This window comes from Stenella coeruleoalba, assembly GCF_951394435.1.
Source record: "Stenella coeruleoalba genome assembly, chromosome: 8".
NCBI lineage: Eukaryota > Metazoa > Chordata > Mammalia > Artiodactyla > Delphinidae > Stenella > Stenella coeruleoalba.
The window spans coordinates 35,864,670-35,883,272 of NC_137154.1; the positions used below are offsets into that span (position 1 = coordinate 35,864,670).

General features: G+C 41.8%; 1 protein-coding gene across 1 annotated transcript; it reads right to left on the reverse strand.

The window, feature by feature from the left end:
* Positions 1 to 385: 385 nt before the first annotated feature.
* On the reverse strand, positions 386 to 18,320 carry HTATIP2 (HIV-1 Tat interactive protein 2). Its single transcript, XM_079928253.1, has 6 exons — positions 17,888 to 18,320; positions 17,362 to 17,557; positions 15,476 to 15,583; positions 4,092 to 4,229; positions 1,924 to 1,985; positions 386 to 1,244 (listed from the first exon to the last, which is right to left on the reverse strand). Exons 1-6 carry the CDS (start codon positions 18,079 to 18,081, stop codon positions 1,019 to 1,021), a joined length of 924 nt encoding a protein of 307 aa, XP_079784379.1. The 5' UTR covers positions 18,082 to 18,320; the 3' UTR covers positions 386 to 1,018.
* Between the last annotated feature and the right edge of the window lie 283 nt (positions 18,321 to 18,603).

Genomic DNA, 18,603 nt, shown 5'->3' on the forward strand with positions numbered 1-18,603 from the left:
ATTTTATTCATCCATGGCATGTACTGATCCAGTAACAATTAACTGGAACTTCCTGGAAATATACAGATACTGGATGCTCTTGCAGAGTAGTTAAAAACAGAAGCTATGGACTCAGGCTCACTTGGGTTAGAATCCTGGCTCTGCCATTTCCTAGCTTCAGGCTTCAGCTTTAAGCCCTTGGGCAAGGCATTTAACCACAGTGAGCCTCGGTTTCCCCACCTAAGATAGGGGGATGATAGTACTGCCTGTAAGAAGTATAAAGATTGTTTAGAGGGTTAAAGGACAGACATCATGTGTAAAAGCTGGCAATTAGCAAGCACTTGATATATATTAGCTGCTATTCTATAATCCCATTGGCCAAAATGCTGCATATTACCACATCTAAGGGAACCCACGACTTGTCCATTTATTTTAATTCTTCTATTTAATTCTCCCATGAATTATATAAGCTCAGTTATATAATAACTTTTATTATATATTCTAAAGAAATAGTAAGGCACAATGTTCACTTACACAATTAACATGCAGTCAGCACTGGGTAACTCAGAGACACAAATGTCAACAATTTTTGTTCAGGACTCATCTGCATGATACATAAAGTTTTCACTGCTGCTGTGACTGCAGACAAGCTTTCAAAGCTGGCCTCCCCACCAGTGGCATCAGAACCATAAGAGAAGCTTAAATAAAACAACAGATTACTGTCCCCATACCCCCAAAATTCTGATTGAGAAAGTTTGAGGTAGGTCCTATGAACCTCTCATTTCTGTGCCGAATACGAGACACTAGAGCACCAGGGAGCTGCTGGATCTCTATTTTTGAAAGGCTTCCCAGGGTAATGTCTACATATGTACAATCAGGCTCTAAAATGCTGATGCAGAGCACGATCATTTTTTGATTGGATCTGGGCGACTGAGAATAGTGAAACCACAGTTAAAGCACATGTGTTTTTTAGACCCCGAAATTACCGATTAGGTGATGGGTGTTGAGTTTGACAATAGAAAGCATTTCTCCAGTGTGGTCACGGCTTGAGAGAGCCATCAGCTTTCCCCAGGTTGTGGATGGCCTCGTTATCTAGCAGTTCCTTCTTCTTGTCACTTGGTCTCACTGCGTTGTTCAGCATTGCTCTAACCACAGTCATCACTGGCACAGAGTGACCGCTGGCCCAAGATTCTGGTAAGGAGCCAAAGAACTTCCTAATCAACCATTCACCTGGGCGAGATTCTTGCCTATCACATAGTAGAACTCTAAAGAGAAAAAGAAGAGCAGAGGAGGAGATGGTAAATTGCATTCAGACCATACAGGATGTTATGGATTGAACTGTGTCCCCCCAAATTCATGAAGCACTAATCCCCAGTGGGATCGTATTTGAAGACACACCTCTAGGGAGGTAATTAAGGTTAAGTTAGGGCATAAGGATGGGACCCTAATCTGATAGGACTGGTGTCCTTACAGAAAAGGAAGAGATATCAGATATTTCTTTCTCTCCACTCACACAGAAGAAAGACCATAGGAGGACACAGAGAGAAGCAGCAATGAATCAACAAGCCAGAAGAGAGGCCTCACCCGACACTAACCCTGATGGCACTTTGACCTTGGACTTGACCTTGGCCTCCCATTCTGCAGTGTTAGTGTTGTGGCAGCCCAAACACACTAATACAGTGCATAAATGGTTTTATTTGGGCACGAAGAGGATTTTAAAGAAGAAGGCAGCCAAGGCTACCCAGAAAATTTCAGACTATTCTGAACCTGGCACCACCAACCGTCCAGCCTTTCCTTCAAAGCTAAAAGTGGGTTCTTCAGAGAAGCAATCTCCCTCCAGCCAACTCTTTCATATCTTAGAAATTTGTCAGCCTCTTCAAATGAAAAACCAGCTTCTAGGGAATAACCGACAGTGGTGTACTCTTAGGCAGTAGGAATACTTACCCGGGCCTAAATATGGAGTAACGATCAAATTTTAACTCTTCAACCCTAGCTTCCACTTCTCCCTGTTAACAAAAAAAAAACATTTCTAGTATTTAATCAAGACCAACTTGCTGTAATGCTTAAGAGAGAATAACAAGAATAACTTGGGGTTTTGAAGACAATCTACTTCTGCAGGTCTCCAGACTAGTTAATATCCTCCCCTAGATTTTTAGATTCCAGAGAGTCTGGGAAGTTAAGGAAGAGATCAGTTAATCCTGATACGTAGTAGAGAGTGAAAAAAGATGCACCGAATGAGTAAATGGCTGCATGGTCAGTCCAGCCTGTCATGTGACCTACTGAAACAGATCCAGAGAGTGACATGTTAGGAGTTCAGCCATAAAAGAACTGTCCGTCACTCCAGAATCAGTGCTGCAGGCCAGGGGACCTTAACCTTTTTTGGCTTCCAGGTAGTTTCAGGAGGTCAGAAGAACCACAGACTCCCTTGTATTACTCACTTCCTAACAAAACCCACAACATTTCAAGAGACAGAGCATCTAGATGAGGCTTTAAATTAAATTTGTTGAACAATCCATGAATTTTCACGCCAGGCATCTCTATAAACAGAAATGCCAGAGAAGCTTGGCCACAGGGATGTTTAAAAGGCCTATGAACTAAGCAGCCTGCTCACCGCCGCCTTCTTGGCCTGTTCATACCATTCATTCGGCACTTAACCTACAGCACTGTATAATCTGCAGTAATACATTTTAATCAATATATTTAAAAAATACATTTTAATCAATGTATTAAAAAGCTTTTTTCAATGAATGATTTTTAATACATTCACAGAGAGTTGTCCCACCTTCACCACAATCTAAATTTAGAATATTTCATCACCCCAAAAGAAACCCCGTACCAATTAGCACTCACTCCCATCCCCTCCCGCAAACCCTAGCCAACCATTAATCTTTCTGTCTCTAAAGATATGCCTATCCTGGACATTTCCTATAAATTAAGTCATGTAAGTTGTGGCCCTTTGTGACTGGCCTCCCTCATTCAGCATAATGTTTTCAACGTTCACCCATGCTATAATATGTCATTTCTTTTCATAGTTAAATCAATGTTATTTTGTAGGTATATGCCACATTTTTTTCATCCATGCTTCAGCCGATGGACATTTGAGTTGTTTCTACTCTTTGTCTATGATGAATAATGCTTCTATAAACATTCATATGTAAATTTTTATGAGGGTGCGTTTCTTAGTTGGTTTTTTACAAAGATGTGTTTTGTCTCTATTAGCAACATGTGTACAAGAGTACCAGGCTGAAACTGCTATTCTTAGAAAGGTCTGCTTGCCAGGTTGTCCTCTGGCCTGTGTCGGGGAACTCAGATTTTAGGAGTGTTCCCGTCATTAGCTAACTGATAAGGGTACTTTACTATGCCTAAACTATTTGTACAAACAATGTGGTTTATGCTGAACACTTGCTTTCCTTCTGGAAGTCTGTAATTTTTTTACGCTGAGGGTGCCTACGTGACTGACCCCCATCAAAACCCTGGACTCCTGAGCTCAAGTGAATTTCTCTGGTAGGCAATACTCATTGCTGGAGAAATGAAACACGTGTAACTCCACTGGCAGAAGACCCTTGGAAGCCTGAACCTAGATTCCTCCAGAGCTCACTCCATGCACTTCTTTTTCCCTGCACTGACTCTGCTTTATATTCTTTCATTGTAACACAACATGGCTCTGAAGATAACTATATGGCAGTCCTGGGAGGCCTTCTAGCGCATTCCCAAACTTGGGGCTGGCTTTGGGGATCCCCCCAAACAAGACTGTAATTCTTGAGGACAAGAACCATACCCAATAATAACATTTAATCTACTCTGGAAAAGTATCACGGTCTCAAAGTCTCTTCTAATGCTAAGATTCTGGGCTGATCCTCAAGACCAGGGCTGCAACATCTCATTTTATGATGACTAGATAATCAACAGAGGGGAAGACACTGGAAATTATCTTTCAAATCACTCCTGTTTACTAAGTACATCTCTGCAAAAAAGCAGTCCGTGTAGTTATAAAAAATGCATAATATAATGCATTTAATGCATTTTGGCATTACTTAGCATTTTGTATTATTTAGTATTGCCAATTAGCCGGGGTTCTCCAAAGTATACAAAAGATAGAAACATGCACAAACCTTGACTTGCAGATATAAAAAACTGCTTGACTTATCAGCTCCCTTAGAGGACAGCAAGTTGAAATGTTTGCACCCTCCAGCTTTTGCCAGCTCTGCAGACTTCAGGACGTAATCTCGATCAACACGAACAAATCCCTCCTAAGGGTGAAAAGGATGTGAGTTATTTCCCAAAAGCTGTGAGTTCATCTTAAAGATTACTTATCAGCTTGGGTGGCAGGTTAAGAGTCCTGGCGGGGGGGTGGGGGGGGGTGGACGAGGATGGGGATCCAAATAAAATGCATCCAAAACAACACGAATGTCAGGCTTAGACCCTGGGAATGACTCCAATATGATGCTCAGGATAGATGTACCAGCTTTAGTAGCAAGGCCAGACTGCAATGAAAAAACAAGGACAATGACACTGAAACACAGACACCAAGAAAATCTGCAAGGAGCAAAAGGAACAATAATATCAGGCTGAGAAACTGGGGTTTTTCATTGTTGTTTTTTTAATATTTATTTATTTATTAACTTGGCTGCACCAGGTCTTTAGTTGTGACATGCGGGATCTTTTTTGTGGCATGCAGAATCTTTAGTTGAGGCATGTGGGATCTTTAGTTGTGGCATGCGGGATGTAGTTCCCTGACCAGGGATCAAACACTGGCCCCCAGCACTGGGAGCACAGAATCTTAACCACTGGACCACCAGGGAAGTCCCTGAGAAACTGTTTTTAGTCTCACATTTCTTTGTCCCTAATCCTTTACAACCTTACCACCCTCTCTCTGTTTTCTCTATTTTTTTGTGTGTCAACTCTAACATAGCAGGGTCTCAAAGGGTGGCAGAGAACACTACCCACGCACTATGAGAACAAAGTCTATCTAATTTCCAATTTTTGTGTATGCTTTACAACATACTTCACACGTTAGTAAGGAGTGCATCTGCAAATTTTTTTTTACTGACAGGTATATAATCAAGAGTGTTTGGAGACCCCTGGTCTAGACTCAGTCCAGTGAGGGTAGCGGTTGGGTCTTCCCTAATTCACATCTCAGCATCAGTACATGCCCACCCAGCACATGGCAGGTGCTCCAAAAATATTTGAATGAATGAATAAAAGTCCAGCGAAAGCAGAGAAAAGGTAAATCCAATTAGGAAAAAAAAGAACTAAGTGGCAATCAAAGGAAGAGGGGAGAGGATGGTGCAAACAAGAGAATACAGACTGGTTTCCAGGGCCTAAGTGAAGGATACCGGCCTGTACCCAGACTAGGGAATTCCATGTAGTAACAGCTTCTTGGGACCACCACGAAGTCTGGCATCCTCAAACTTGGTACAGCTGAAGAGCAGTCTAAAGTCTACTGAAGCTGAACTTCATGGGTACCCACAATTATATAATGAGGTTTCATATAATGAGGATTCCAAATCTGAAGACTGGATTACTGCCCCAGTGATTTTTTTTTAATTAAAAATCTGCCCTCTGGTAGTTACTGACCCTAAATGTTATATTTTGTATGGAGATATGTATCTTTCATAAGATAGATAGAAGCCACCTTAGGAAACATCACGCCTAACCCCCTCACTGTGGAGATGTGACAACAAGGTCCAGCGATCCAGGAACTACCGGCTAATGAGTGAGATAGCTGAGAGCAGAGCGCAAATTCCTGACTCTCTGAGCCGTGCTCCCCACGGTACTCACGTTCCTTCTTACCTCACACCATCACCAGCTAATAACAAAACTAATTCATAACTGTGGTAGGCAGAATAATGGCCCCTCAAAGATGTCCATGCCCTAATCCCCATACCTGTGAACGTGTTAGAGGCTACGTGGCCAAGGGGAATTAAGGTTGCAGGTGGAATTAAGGCTGCTAATCAGCTGACTTTGAAAAAGGTTATTCTGTAGTATCCAACTGGGCCCAATGTAATCACAAGAGTCCCTAGAGTGGAAAAGGGAAGCAGAAAAGGAGGCTGGAGTTAGGCAACGTGAGTAGCACTTGATCCCCCATTGCTGGCCTTAAAGATGGAGGAAGGGACCATGAACCAAGATATGCAGGTGGTCTTTAGAAGCCAGAAAAGGTAAAGAAAATGGATTCTCCCCTAGAGCCTACAGAGGGAAATCAGCCCTGTCAACACCTTGATTTTATCTCAGCAAAGTCCACATTGGACTGCTAACCTATAAAACTGTAAGATGATAAACTTATGTTGTTTTAAGCCACTAAATTTGAGGCAATTTGTTACAGCAGCAATAGGAAACTAATACAGAATTCAATTCTAAAACAAGGGGCCCAAGCAAACTTCTCAAACTTTGTATTGAAGTAGATCATAAACGTAAATATATTCTAAGCATAGAGCTGGCTATATAAGCTGTTCATAAACTAATAAATGTCTTCTGCAACCAGCTCCCAGATCCAGAAATAGAGCACCACCGTTACCCCAAAAGCCTGTCTCGTCCTCTCTTCTTATCACTTATGGAGCATTTTTAACGATGTCCACGACCTGCAGGGTACTGTTGTTCCTCTTTCTTTTTTTTTAGGTAATATAAACTTAACTCTTAGCCGGGAATCATCCCCATCTGATTCTGTGTTGTAGACTTTGACATTCCATCCTAATAACGGACTCAGCAACCTGTCCTACACACTGATTGAAACTCATGTTGTTGCTTTCTTAAATCAGTGTGCAGCAAACCAGTTTTAATACTCAGCACATCCTGGGAGTGGGCTGTGATTGATCTCCTCAGAGTCATTCTCTGGATTGAGATTTTTACATGTGCTCAAGATGTGCCAAGAAAAACAACCCAAAACGACTTTAAAAAATTCTAAAACACTCTATTTGCCTTCCACATCTATTTTCTTCCCCTCACTCCAATTCACCAGAACTCTGATTTTGATAACAGGTTCATTATTCCCAATAAAATTACATCGTTGACTAGTGAAATAAATTCCTTTCTGTTGCTGCTGCTGGTTTAGCACTATTTCTTGGAAGGATTACTAGAGTTGTCTCTGTTAAAATGTTTCTTCTTTCATCAGTGCCTTTAAAAATACGGGAAAGCTTCAGCCAATCACAAGGCTCTAGACCGACGCTGTCCCTCTCACTTAATCCTGGGCCAGTAAAGGGATAATTTGATTAAACTGAGACCCCAATTTATCTGGCTTTAGTTCTGGATCAACCACTCCTTAATAGAGTCCTGCAGTCTCCAATTGTTTGATGAAAATTAAAGTGACATAAATACCATGGGACTTTTACAATCTGATTAGTCAGCTAAGGCACATCAATACCACCCCAGCCATCAGCCTCTGGCGTCCCTCCTTTCACCCGCCTGGCAAAGGACTGACAACGGCTCCGGGCAGGACGAGCACCCACGCTGCTGCAGAGACCCTCACACTTAGCCCATCATCCCTGCTCAATGGGTCCTGTCGACAAGGTGCCCATACCTTTCTTCACTGCTGTTCTCTGGACAAAGCTCAATACTGTTTTATTAGCAATCAATGGCTGTTAATCCAAAACGATTTCACAAATCCTCTGAGCCCTCAAGCTGATTATAAATACGCATCATTCCAAGCCCACAAACTTTGAATTTCACTTCCCCCGCCCTGATGCGTGGCCTTTTAACTGGTGAATGAAACTCAAAAGCAAAGGGGTCAATGGCTTTCAAGGACTCAGAAGCCAAACTTAAACGTGGATCCCGGACACTTACTCAGAGATACCGACACACACTGATTTTCTCTGGAGTGAGGAAGACTCCCTTTGTAGATAGAAAGGAGCTATCTTTAAGATATTATTAAACCCTTTCTTGTTCTCTAGCAGCTCAAATAAAAGAATAGAAAAACAAACTAAAACAAGCTACTCCATATCCCAGAAACATAATTTTCAGAAAAACCATATTTAGTTTCCCCAACCATATGGCAGAAAAAAAGATGTCTCTTCTGAGAGAATTAAGTCCATTATGTCTTTGTGTCTTTATGATTCCACAGTTGGTGTGTTTTACTCTAAGACAGGAATCAGAGTCCTTCTAGAAAAAGGAAATGATTAAATAAATTCCCACTATAAATTTCCTTTCCCAGCACCTGCTCGAAAAAATAAACACAATATACTGATATGACACAGCAGAGATGTCTTCATGGGCTCTACAAACATCTAGGTAGACAAATTCTCTAATTACTCTTTATTTTAAGTCTTATGAAAATCCAAAGCTACTAAGTATTCCTTCTAATATTCTTTACCAATGCCTGCAAACTGGGAACACTGTGGCTTAAGAACACCTCATCCTGATAAGGTATTTCAGCACTGACAAGCAAGCAGGCAGGAATGAGTCAAGGTCAACAAGACCCTTTTCCAAGAAGGGAGGATTTCATTCCGCAAAGGGTCCCACTTGGCCATATTTCTGCTTCAGATTCCTTCTCCTTCACTCCCTTTTCAATTCAACCCTATAAATTAGACTAGAAAACAGAGACACTGACAAACAACAAATGGTATGACCTGAGACCTCATTTATTTGTGTCCTGGAGGGCACGTCTATATTTGATGTACAGAGGGGGAACCAAGATCTTGGTTAGAGAAAGAGCTCTGGATAGAAAAATAAAATCTTATACATGCAGAGGATTCCTGAGTCAATCTCTATGTTATCACACATTTTTTTCCATTTGGGGCATTCCTTTCTTTCTGTTTTGAAAGTCAGAGAGTTCTGCAGGCCAAAGGGGCTTCGGTGGTCACCACCCTCTCAGTACAGACAAGGAGACAGGGGCCCACAGAAGCTAACCAGCATACTCAAGGTCCCACAGCCATTTGGTACCCAAACAGAGGCTATGATCTGGGTCTCACGAAACGTCTGGGACCTCACCACTTCATAAGCCCCCTCCTAGACATCAAATAAAATAGTATAGGTGACAACAGGGGTTGGCAAGCTTTCCCTATAAACGGTGAGATAGTAAATATTTTCAAATTTGCAGGCCTCTATTGCAATTACACAGCTCTGCCATCATTGTGCAAATGTAGCCACTAATAATATATAAAGTAATGAGAATGTTCCAATAAAACTTTATTTATGGATACTGAAATGTGAATTTCTTATATGCTCATGTGTCATGACACATTAGTCCTCTTTGGAAATTTTTAACCATTTAAAAATATAAAAACATTCTTATTACCACTGATGAATATAGATGCAAAATCCTCAACAAAATACTAGCCAACAGAATCCAACAACACACTGAAAGGATCATATACCATGATCAAGTGGGATTTATCCCAGAGATGCAAGGATTCTACAATATATGCAAATCAATCAGTGTGATACACCATATTAACAAACTGAAGAATAAAAACCATATGATCATCTCAATAGATGCAAAAAAAGCTTTTGACAAAATTCAATACCCATTTATGATAAAAACTCTCCAGAAAGTGGGCATAGAGGGAACCTACCTCAACATAATAAAAGCCATATACGACAAATCCACAGCAAACATCATTCTCAATGGTGAAAAACTGAAAGCACTTTCTCTAAAATCAGGAACAAGATAAGGATGTCCACTCTCGCCACTATTATTCAACATAGTTTTGGAAGTCCTAGCCACAGCAATCAGAGAAGAAAAAGAAATAAAAGGAATACAAACTGGAAAAGAAGAAGTAAAACTGTCACTGTTTGCAGATGACATGATATATACAGAGAATCCAAAAGATGCCACCAGAAAACTACTAGAGCTAATCAATGAATTTGGTAGAGTAGCAGGATACAAAATTAATGCACAGAAATCTCTTGCATTCCTATACACTAACAACGAAAGATCAGAAAGAGAAATTAAGGAAACAATCCCGTTAACCATTGCAACAAAAAGAATAAAATACCTAGGAATAAACCTACCTAAGGAGGTAAAAGACCTGTATACAAAAAACTATAAGACACTGATGAAAGAAATCAAAGATGACACAAACAGATGGAGAAATATACCATGTTCTTGGATTGGAAGAATCAATACTGTGAAAATGACTATACTACCCAAAACAATCGACAGATTCAATGCAATCCCCATCAAATTACCAGTGGCATTTTTTACAGAACTAGAACAAAAAATCTTAAAATTTGTATCAAGACACAAAAAACCCCGAATAGCCAAAGCAGTCTTGAGAAAGAAAAATGGAGCTGTAGGAATCAGACTCCCTGACTTCAGACTATACTACAAAGCTACAGTAATCAAGAGAGTATGGTATTGGCACAAAACAGAAATATGGATCAATGGAACAGGATAGAAAGCCCAGAGATAAACCCATGCACCCATGGTCAACTAATCTATGACAAAGGAGGCAAGGATACACAATGGAGAAAAGACAGTCTCTTCAATAAGTGGTGCTGGGAAAACTGGACAGCTGCATGTAAAAGAATGAAATTAGAACACTCCCTAACACCATACACAAAAATAAACTCAAAATGGATTAGAGACCTAAATGTAAGACTGGACACTATAAAACTCTTAGAGAAAAACATAGGAAGAACAGTCTTTGACATAAATCACAGCAAGATCTTTTTTGATTCACCTCCTAGAGTAATGGAAATAAAAACAAAAATAAACAAATGGGACCTAATGAAACTTAAAAGATTTTGCAAAGCAAAGGAAACTACGAACAAGTTGAAAAGACAACCCTCAGAATGGGAGAAAATATTTGCAAACGAATCAACGGACAAAGGATTCATCTCCAAAATATATAAACAGTTCATGCAGCTCAATATCAAAAAAACAAACAACCCAATCAAAAAATGGGCAGAAGAGCTAAATAGACATTTCTCCAAAGAAGACATACAGATGGCCAAGAAGCACATGAAAAGCTGCTCAACATCACTAATTATTAGAGAAATGCAAATCAAAACTACAATGAGGTATCAGCTCACACCAGTTAGAATGGGCATCATCAGAAAATCTACAAACAACAAATGCTGGAGAGGGTGTGGAGAAAAGGGAACACTCTTGCACTGTTGGTGGGAATGTAAATTGATACAGCCACTATGGAGAACAGTGTGGAGGTTCCTTAAAAAACTAAAAATAGAACTCCCATATGACCCAGCAATCCCACTACTGGGCATATACCCTGAGAAAACCATAATTCAAAAAGAGTCATGTACCACCATGTTCACTGCACCTCTATTTACAATAGCCAGGACATGGAAGCAACCTAAGTGTCCATCAACAGATGAATGGATAAAGAAGATGTGGCACATACATACAATGGAATATTACTCAGCCATAAAAAGAAACGAAATTGAGTTATTTGTAGTGAGGTGGATGGACCTAAAGTCTGTCCTACAGAGTGAAGTAAGTCAGAAAGAGAAAAACAAATACTGTATGCTAACATATATATATGGAATCTTAAAAAAATAAATAAATAAATAAGTTCTGAAGAACCTAGGGGCAGGACAGGAATAAAGGCACAGACGTAGAGAATGGACTTGAGGACACGGGGAGGGGGAAGGGTAAGATGGGACGAAGTGAGAGAGTGGCATGGATATATATACACTACGAAATGTAAAACAGATAGCTAGTGGGAAGCAGCCACATAGCACAGGGAGATCAGCTCGGTGCTTTGTGACCACCTAGAGGGGTGGGATAGGGAGGGTGGGAGGGAGGAGATATGGGGATATATGTATAGCTGATTCACTTTGTTATAAAGCAGAAACTAACACACCATTGTAGAGCAATTATACTCCAATAAAGATGTTAAAAATAAGAATTTTAAAGTGGAAAAAAAAAAAAGACACATGCACCCCAATGTTCACTGCAGTACTATTTACAATAGCCAGGACATGGAAGCAACCTAAATGTCCATCGACAGACAAATGGATAAAGAAGATGTGGTATATAAATACAATAGAATATTACTCAGCCATAAAAAGGAAAGAAATTGGGTTATTTGTAGAGACATGGATGGATCTAGAGACTGTCATACAGAGTGAAGTAAGTCAGAAAGAGAAAAACAAATATTGTATATTAACGCATATATGTGGAACCTAGAAAAATGGTACAGATGAACCTTTTTGCAGGGCAGAAATAGAGACACAGATGTAGAGAACAAACGTATGGACACCAAGGGGGGAAAGTGTGTGGGGTGGTGGTGGTGGGATGGATTGGGAAACTGGGATTGATATATATACACTAATATGTCTAAAATAGATAACTAATAAGATCCTGCTGCATAAAAAAATAAATAAAATAAAATTCAAAAGAAAAAGAACTTTAAAAAAATAAATAAATAAAAAATTAAAATACAAAAACATTCTTAGCTCACGGGCTGTTCAAAAACAGGCAGGCTGTATTTGGCCCACAGTCTGTAGTTTACAAGCCCCTGGATTATAAGAGTGTATCATTTGAATCAGAGGCCACGAGACTTTAATGATGCCTAATAAGTGTGACAATGGCTGCATTCATCACATTAATGGCATCGTCCACTCAACAGACTACAAGAGCCTGGACTTCTGGAGCCTGTGCCTACCAGGTGAGGAGACAAATGAAAAGGTGAAACTAAATCACACCCCCTCAAACTCACTAACCAAATCCTTCTCTTAGTAAGGGGAAAGCACCATTCTCTGGCCCCTGTGTGAGGTTTTGCTCCTCACTTATGGCCCATGTAGATCTGGTTTTCAAAGGGTATTTCAACTTTCAGTAGTACATAAGTTACTTACCAAAGCAAGGTGAAGGCTATCTGGGACAACAGTACCTGGAAACCCAGCAGGCGAAGAGGACTAATACTGTCTAATGCATCCAGAAAGCAGGTCCAACAAGAAGAAAAGGTTGGCTGCATCAGAATCCCCCAGGAAGCATGTTAAACATAGGCTTCCAACCTTAGAGATTCTGATCCAGTAGATCTGGATTAGGGCCAAGTCACAGTCACTGCATTCATTAGACAACTATGGCTTGTGAATGTGAAAAGAAAGATTAGCATCTAACCAGCTACTGCTAAAGAAAATGGTTTTCCAAACAGCTGAAGAAAGCTAACAGACCTATCCCTAGCACCAGTGTCAAAAGAAATCTGGGTAGACTGAATTTTATGGGTTGCAATGTTACCCCCTCAAAATTCCTGTGCTGAAGTCCTAACCTCCAGTACCTCAGAATGTGACCTTATTTGCAGATGTAATTAGTTAAGATGAGGTCATTCCAAGTAGGGTGGTTCTTAATCCAGTTTGACTAGTGTTGTTATAATAAGGAGAAATTTGGACATAGCCACAGGCACGTAGGAAAAACACCATGTGAAGAGACACAGAGAGAAGGCAGCCATCTACAAGTCAAGGAGAGAAGCCTGGAAAAGATCCTTCCCTCTCGGCCCTCAGAAAGAACCAATCCTGACAACACCTCCACCTCAGACTTCTAGCCTTGGGAACTGTGAGACAGAAAACGTCTGTTGTTTAAGCCACCTTGATTATGCTTTTTTGTTATAACATCCACCCCCAGCAAATTAAACTGAAGGTCATAGGGAAATAAGCAGGCTACTCATAGGATTTCAACAATGAGACAGAAACCCTGAATTTCTTGAAGTTGCTAAAGTAAAATGCGGGCTGCTCCAGTTACAAAACAGCTACAGAATGACACTAGGCTTGCCACCAGCTTTGCAATACCCATCTGATGCTCCCTTTTTTTTTTTACAGAGAACGTTGCTCACCAGAATACCAGGTGGAGTGAGCTTGGAAATCCACACACCCTCCCCCCGCTCAAACAACTATTATTACCTAGCCACTTGTGAACTGTCACCTCTTTTAAACTGCCTGAAGTTATCACAACCTCCAAACTTCATACTGCATCCAATCTAAATCACCTTCAAATTAAAAAAAAAAAAAAAAAAAGACTTTCTGGAGGAAATGTCAGCTTATTTTCTGTCACTATCCTCTTAAACCATTTAAGCTCTAACTTATTTCTGAGATTATACTTGGTTTACCAGTCTTTTCTCTTGCTTACTCGTTAATTACTTTTATCTTTCCAAACTGATTTTGGAGCACAAAAAGTATTTAGTTTCCAGGTGGAGAACCAACTCCATCTCAAAAAATATTCTGGATAGGGAAGACATCCAACTCCTCTGATTAAAATTGCATTACGTGATTTGGATGCAACAAAGCAATTTAGACTTTCCCCTGGAGCGCCCTATAATGAGATTTGCCTTATGTCATGAAAATCAACTGCTCTATGCCTAATGCAGTAGTGTTCTTATTTTGCTGAGTCACCACCAAAGTCAGGTTGGCACTTGAGACAATGTAACCTGCAGTGTACTAGAACAAAAGTTTTTCAATGCTGTCAGAGGGCACATGCCTTGTGACTGTCCCTGGGACAGAAAAGACTGCAGGAGCTGATCAGCAGGAAAATGACCCTTCCTAGGATAGATAATGTGCCAATTCCCGGGAGAGTCAACTTCTCGATAATCCACACTTCCCAGCACAGAGCTCAAAACTCAGATGTGTTCCCACGGGCGCATGGTAGAACTACAGAAGATTTGGAAATTTGTCCCTACTGAAAGCATAAATAGAATTATTCTTTAGATCACCAGAAAGCCCAGAGAAATACATCTGAGCCTAACTCCTTGGTTGGTATAAACCAATAGTTCTGTGCTCTCCAAATGATTCTGATGCATGGGCCTGTTTATAAAACTATGGTAAGCCCCCATGGCAGCATCATGGTTCTGCATGTTTAAAAGACATGTTTAACTCCAGCAAGTAAATTTTGTCAAAGGGATAAACTATAGTCAAGGTATAAATTAAATAAGATGTACGTATTAACACTTGCCCAGGATCTACATAGTAAGCTATGATTTCTAACTATGTAGTAAAATTTGACTTCTATACAGAGGCCGAAGCAATTTAGAACATCATTTAAAAAAGAATAAAATGTGTGTTAGGACAGTTCTGCGTCAGTTAAGGCTGAATCACCATTGGGGTTGAATCATCGCTGGAGGCTGAGTCATCACCGGAGGCTAGCTGAATCGTGCCTCTGTTCTGATGTTCTAGCCCAGAAGTTTAAAGCTTGGCATGAAAACAGGTTGAAGCAAATCACTCAAGTGAGAGAGAATGCTTTAAGTTTAAGACATTTATAAAGAAACCAAAATAACTTACTGCTAAGAGCATGAGCCAGTTACTTTTACTCAGACATAATGGTTTGCGTAAGTCAGGGCAAGTAGTGACCACGATATCTGCAAAAGGCAAGACCATGTAAATATTTATGACATCTCCAGCACACAGGCCTGAACTCAAGGATTATGCTGAAGGAAAGATGAACTTATAAGTACTATTCAAAGTATAGCAAAGGCTAGGGTAGTATATGGAATCTTAAATGATAAGAGCTAATTTACACTTAAGCACAGCAAATATAAAGCAAAAGAGGGAGCAAGAATGGAATCTGCGACATTACTGACCAGAGAAAGGGGAAAAGGGTAGATTCCTTCCTTACCGCCCCAGCTTTCTTTCTGGTGGTACCTAGGCAACAGAATCCAACATCATGACCTTGAAAGGCAGAAGCGTAGTCATCCAGTTTCTCAAAGTCCACTACTTCTTGATTCTAGACAACAAAGACATAGTTGTATATGACTTGATGTTATTAAAACAAAACAAAAAAACAGACAAAAATACCCCCTCTAGATTTAAAGAATGACAGAACATTACTAAAGAGTCCACCCACTTAACATCAAATTTTGCAAGCTCATTTTCTCCCACCAAAAAGCAATTAATCTGAATTCAAAAATCAACAATGTACTTATATGTCCACAGTACACACAATTGGACTAGGTGTGATCTAGATCTCTAAAGTCAGGTTCAATTATAATTTTCTCTCTGGAAAAATAAAAGACCTGTCTGTATACTACCAGGAGAAATACCAATGAGGTATAATGTTGGGGAAGGAAATGGTGTTTGGAGTCTCAAAACCTAGGCTTGAGTCTTGGGTCTGCTACTTACTAGGCATGTTAATAATCTTGGCCAAGTTACTTATATGTCTCAGTTTCTTCAGCAGTAAAATGTGAATGATAATCTTTCCCTCAGTCTACACCACGACCCATCTGCATTAGAATCAGTCAGCAGGTGCTTGACAAAAAGGCATATTCCTAGGTCTCACACCAATACTCCTGAATCAGAAACTGCACTTTTAATAAGCACCCTCGGTAATTCTCATGCCCATGGAAATTTAAGAACCTCCATCTAACCTCTTAAGTTTGTTGTGAAGCTTAAAAAAGAAAAGTTTGGGAAGTTCCCATCATTCAGGACTTTAAATAAAACGTTGCTTTCCCTCTCTACTACTGACTCTTTCAAAAGCATTTTTCTGGCACCATACACAATGCTGAAGAAACGTATGTTTACAAAAAGTGCCTGACCAAAAGAGGCACCACCAAAACTCAACTGTCAAAGCACAGAACTCGATTTCAGTTTCTAACGACCAGAGGTGTCTGACATGCCCCCATGAAGCCAGACGATGAAGATCACGTATTACCTGCCTAAGTCTGAACAAAGATGTCCATTTTAACAGAAAAGTCCTGAGGGACCAAAGACATATGCAAAATGACCTGATCATGGACCTGCAGGGGTCATGAACATTTATTTGTGAGACCGTTTGTTATTTGGAATGTTCTACCTGTGGGTCCAGGTTGCGGGGGGGCGGGGGGCGGTCTCAGAATTTCACTATAGTTTAATTTACTGCAGTTCACAAATAACTCCATTTGCAAGGGGAAAGAAATCTCCACCAAGCTCAGGTTTCAAATATTTAGGGGATTAACACCAGACTGAAGTCTGGTCTGTCAGTGGTTTAAACACGAAAAGTGTAAGTGACAGGAAAGGGACTATTCCACTTACAGACACAAGCCTGCAGCCCTGAGACAGGGCAAATTCTTGTAGGTGAATAACCCCACCTCTCAGTGCCATAGACCTTTCCCCCTCTGCAAAGCTATTTCTGATTCGCTAACTTTAGTGTGTAGTGGACAGGTAGACAAAACAAGCAATGGGGTTGAGAAAATTACCCAAGGTCACAGGGCTTTTTTTCTAGAAGCCAGCTTAAAGGACCCTGGAAGCATGGCTCTTCTCTGTCTCCCTAGACCCCCTTACACTTAGGCCCCATTTTATGGGGGCAAAGCCTGAGAGAAGGGCTTTGTCCAAGGCCTGGCAGTGATGGGGAGGCCCACCTGGACCTACAATCCAGCTTCCAGTAAGGCCTCTCACAGACCAATCGTGGTCACGCTCTGAACACCTCCTGCCGCCACTGCAGGGCAATGTTCAGCCTCGCAGCATAAAATATGCTCACTCTGAAGAACCACTGCGGGTACATTTTTGAGTCCCAGCTCAAATACCCACCACGTTTTTATATGCTTCCTCGTCGAAGGTGAGCTTCCTCCGGCCAATCAGCGTGACTTTGGAAAACAGGCCCTGCTCCAGGATTTCTTTCAAGAGCACTCTGCCGGTTTCCCCGCTGGCACCCAAAATAAAGACGGATTTATTCTGCATCCTGAAGTCTTCCCGAAGCCTCGGTAGCGCTTCTGTCTCGGCCATGCTACAGAAATAACATTAACAGGTGCTGGTCTCGGGATATTTAAAGGGACAGCCGTGCTTACCCTGGGAACAAAGGTTATTTGTTCTGGAGGAAGATACGGTTATTCTCTGCAGTCTGGGCGCGGGGGAAAGTGCAGAGTCACCCTCAGGGCGGGGCGCCGTATTGGTTACCCGCTTCTGAGCCAACCCACACCTTGGAAGGGGCTGGAACAGGGAATGCGCCCGGGTACCAGGAGGCCTCGTTCCCCCACGGTGTCCCCGACTCCGGCCCCTCCTGCCTTGGCCCGCAGGGGCGCGGAGCCCAGCTTGGTCCCCCACGCGGAGGGTTTACCTGGAGCCGGCCCCCGGCCCCGCGTCCTCAGGCTGCAGCAGGAGCAGCGCGACCACCAGCGCCGCCGCCGCCGCCGCCAACGCAGCGCTCAGGGCTGCGGGCCGGGACATCCGGCCATCCCTCCGCCCAGGCGCTTTCCTCCCCTCGCCCGACTCTGCGGGGCCCCTCCCCGGTCCGCGCCTATCCGACTTCATCTTCCGGGTGACTTTGCTCTATCGCTGCTCACCCCGCCCACAGGGGCGGGATGTGGAGGGGTGGCCCGCCCGTGCACCAGAGGGTGCCTGGGCGCCGGCGTGGGGGGCCCAGAGCACGTGCGCAGCACCAGGCTAGGTAGGAAGATGGGAGACCACCTCCTAAATATCGGAAATCACCGGAACCTTCTCCCTGGCGTTCTTCCTCACCACCTGGGCTGTTCTCGCCCTCATCCAAGGCCTCAGCCAATAGACTTGATCTTCGTTGATCTCTTTCTAAAACCTGTAATGTCAACTGTGTGTTGGACATCTTCATCTTGAATTCACCACATCAAAACGTAACCCTTCCCTTCTAACCACCCCAAACAGCAATAAACAGTCTACTCCTTGCCTCTCTTCAGTGTCACTGTCCCTATTCGTCCGCACAATCTTCATTCACCCCTTCTCTCTCAAGTCAGAAATTCGGACTGTCACCTTTAACTCCTTTCTCCGCCTTACCACATTCTAGATTAATCACCAAGGCCT

Coding starts and splice junctions, on each gene's coding strand:
- HTATIP2 (XM_079928253.1), bottom strand. CDS start 18,081: ATGAAGTCGGATAGGCGCGGACCGGGGAGGGGCCCCGCAGAGTCGGGC. Junction 17,558..17,887: donor GGGCCGGGGGCCGGCTCCAG/GTAAACCCTCCG, acceptor TTATTTCTGTAG/CATGGCCGAGACAGAAGCGC. Junction 1,986..4,091: donor TTTTATATCTGCAAGTCAAG/GTTTGTGCATGT, acceptor TTTTGTTAACAG/GGAGAAGTGGAAGCTAGGGT.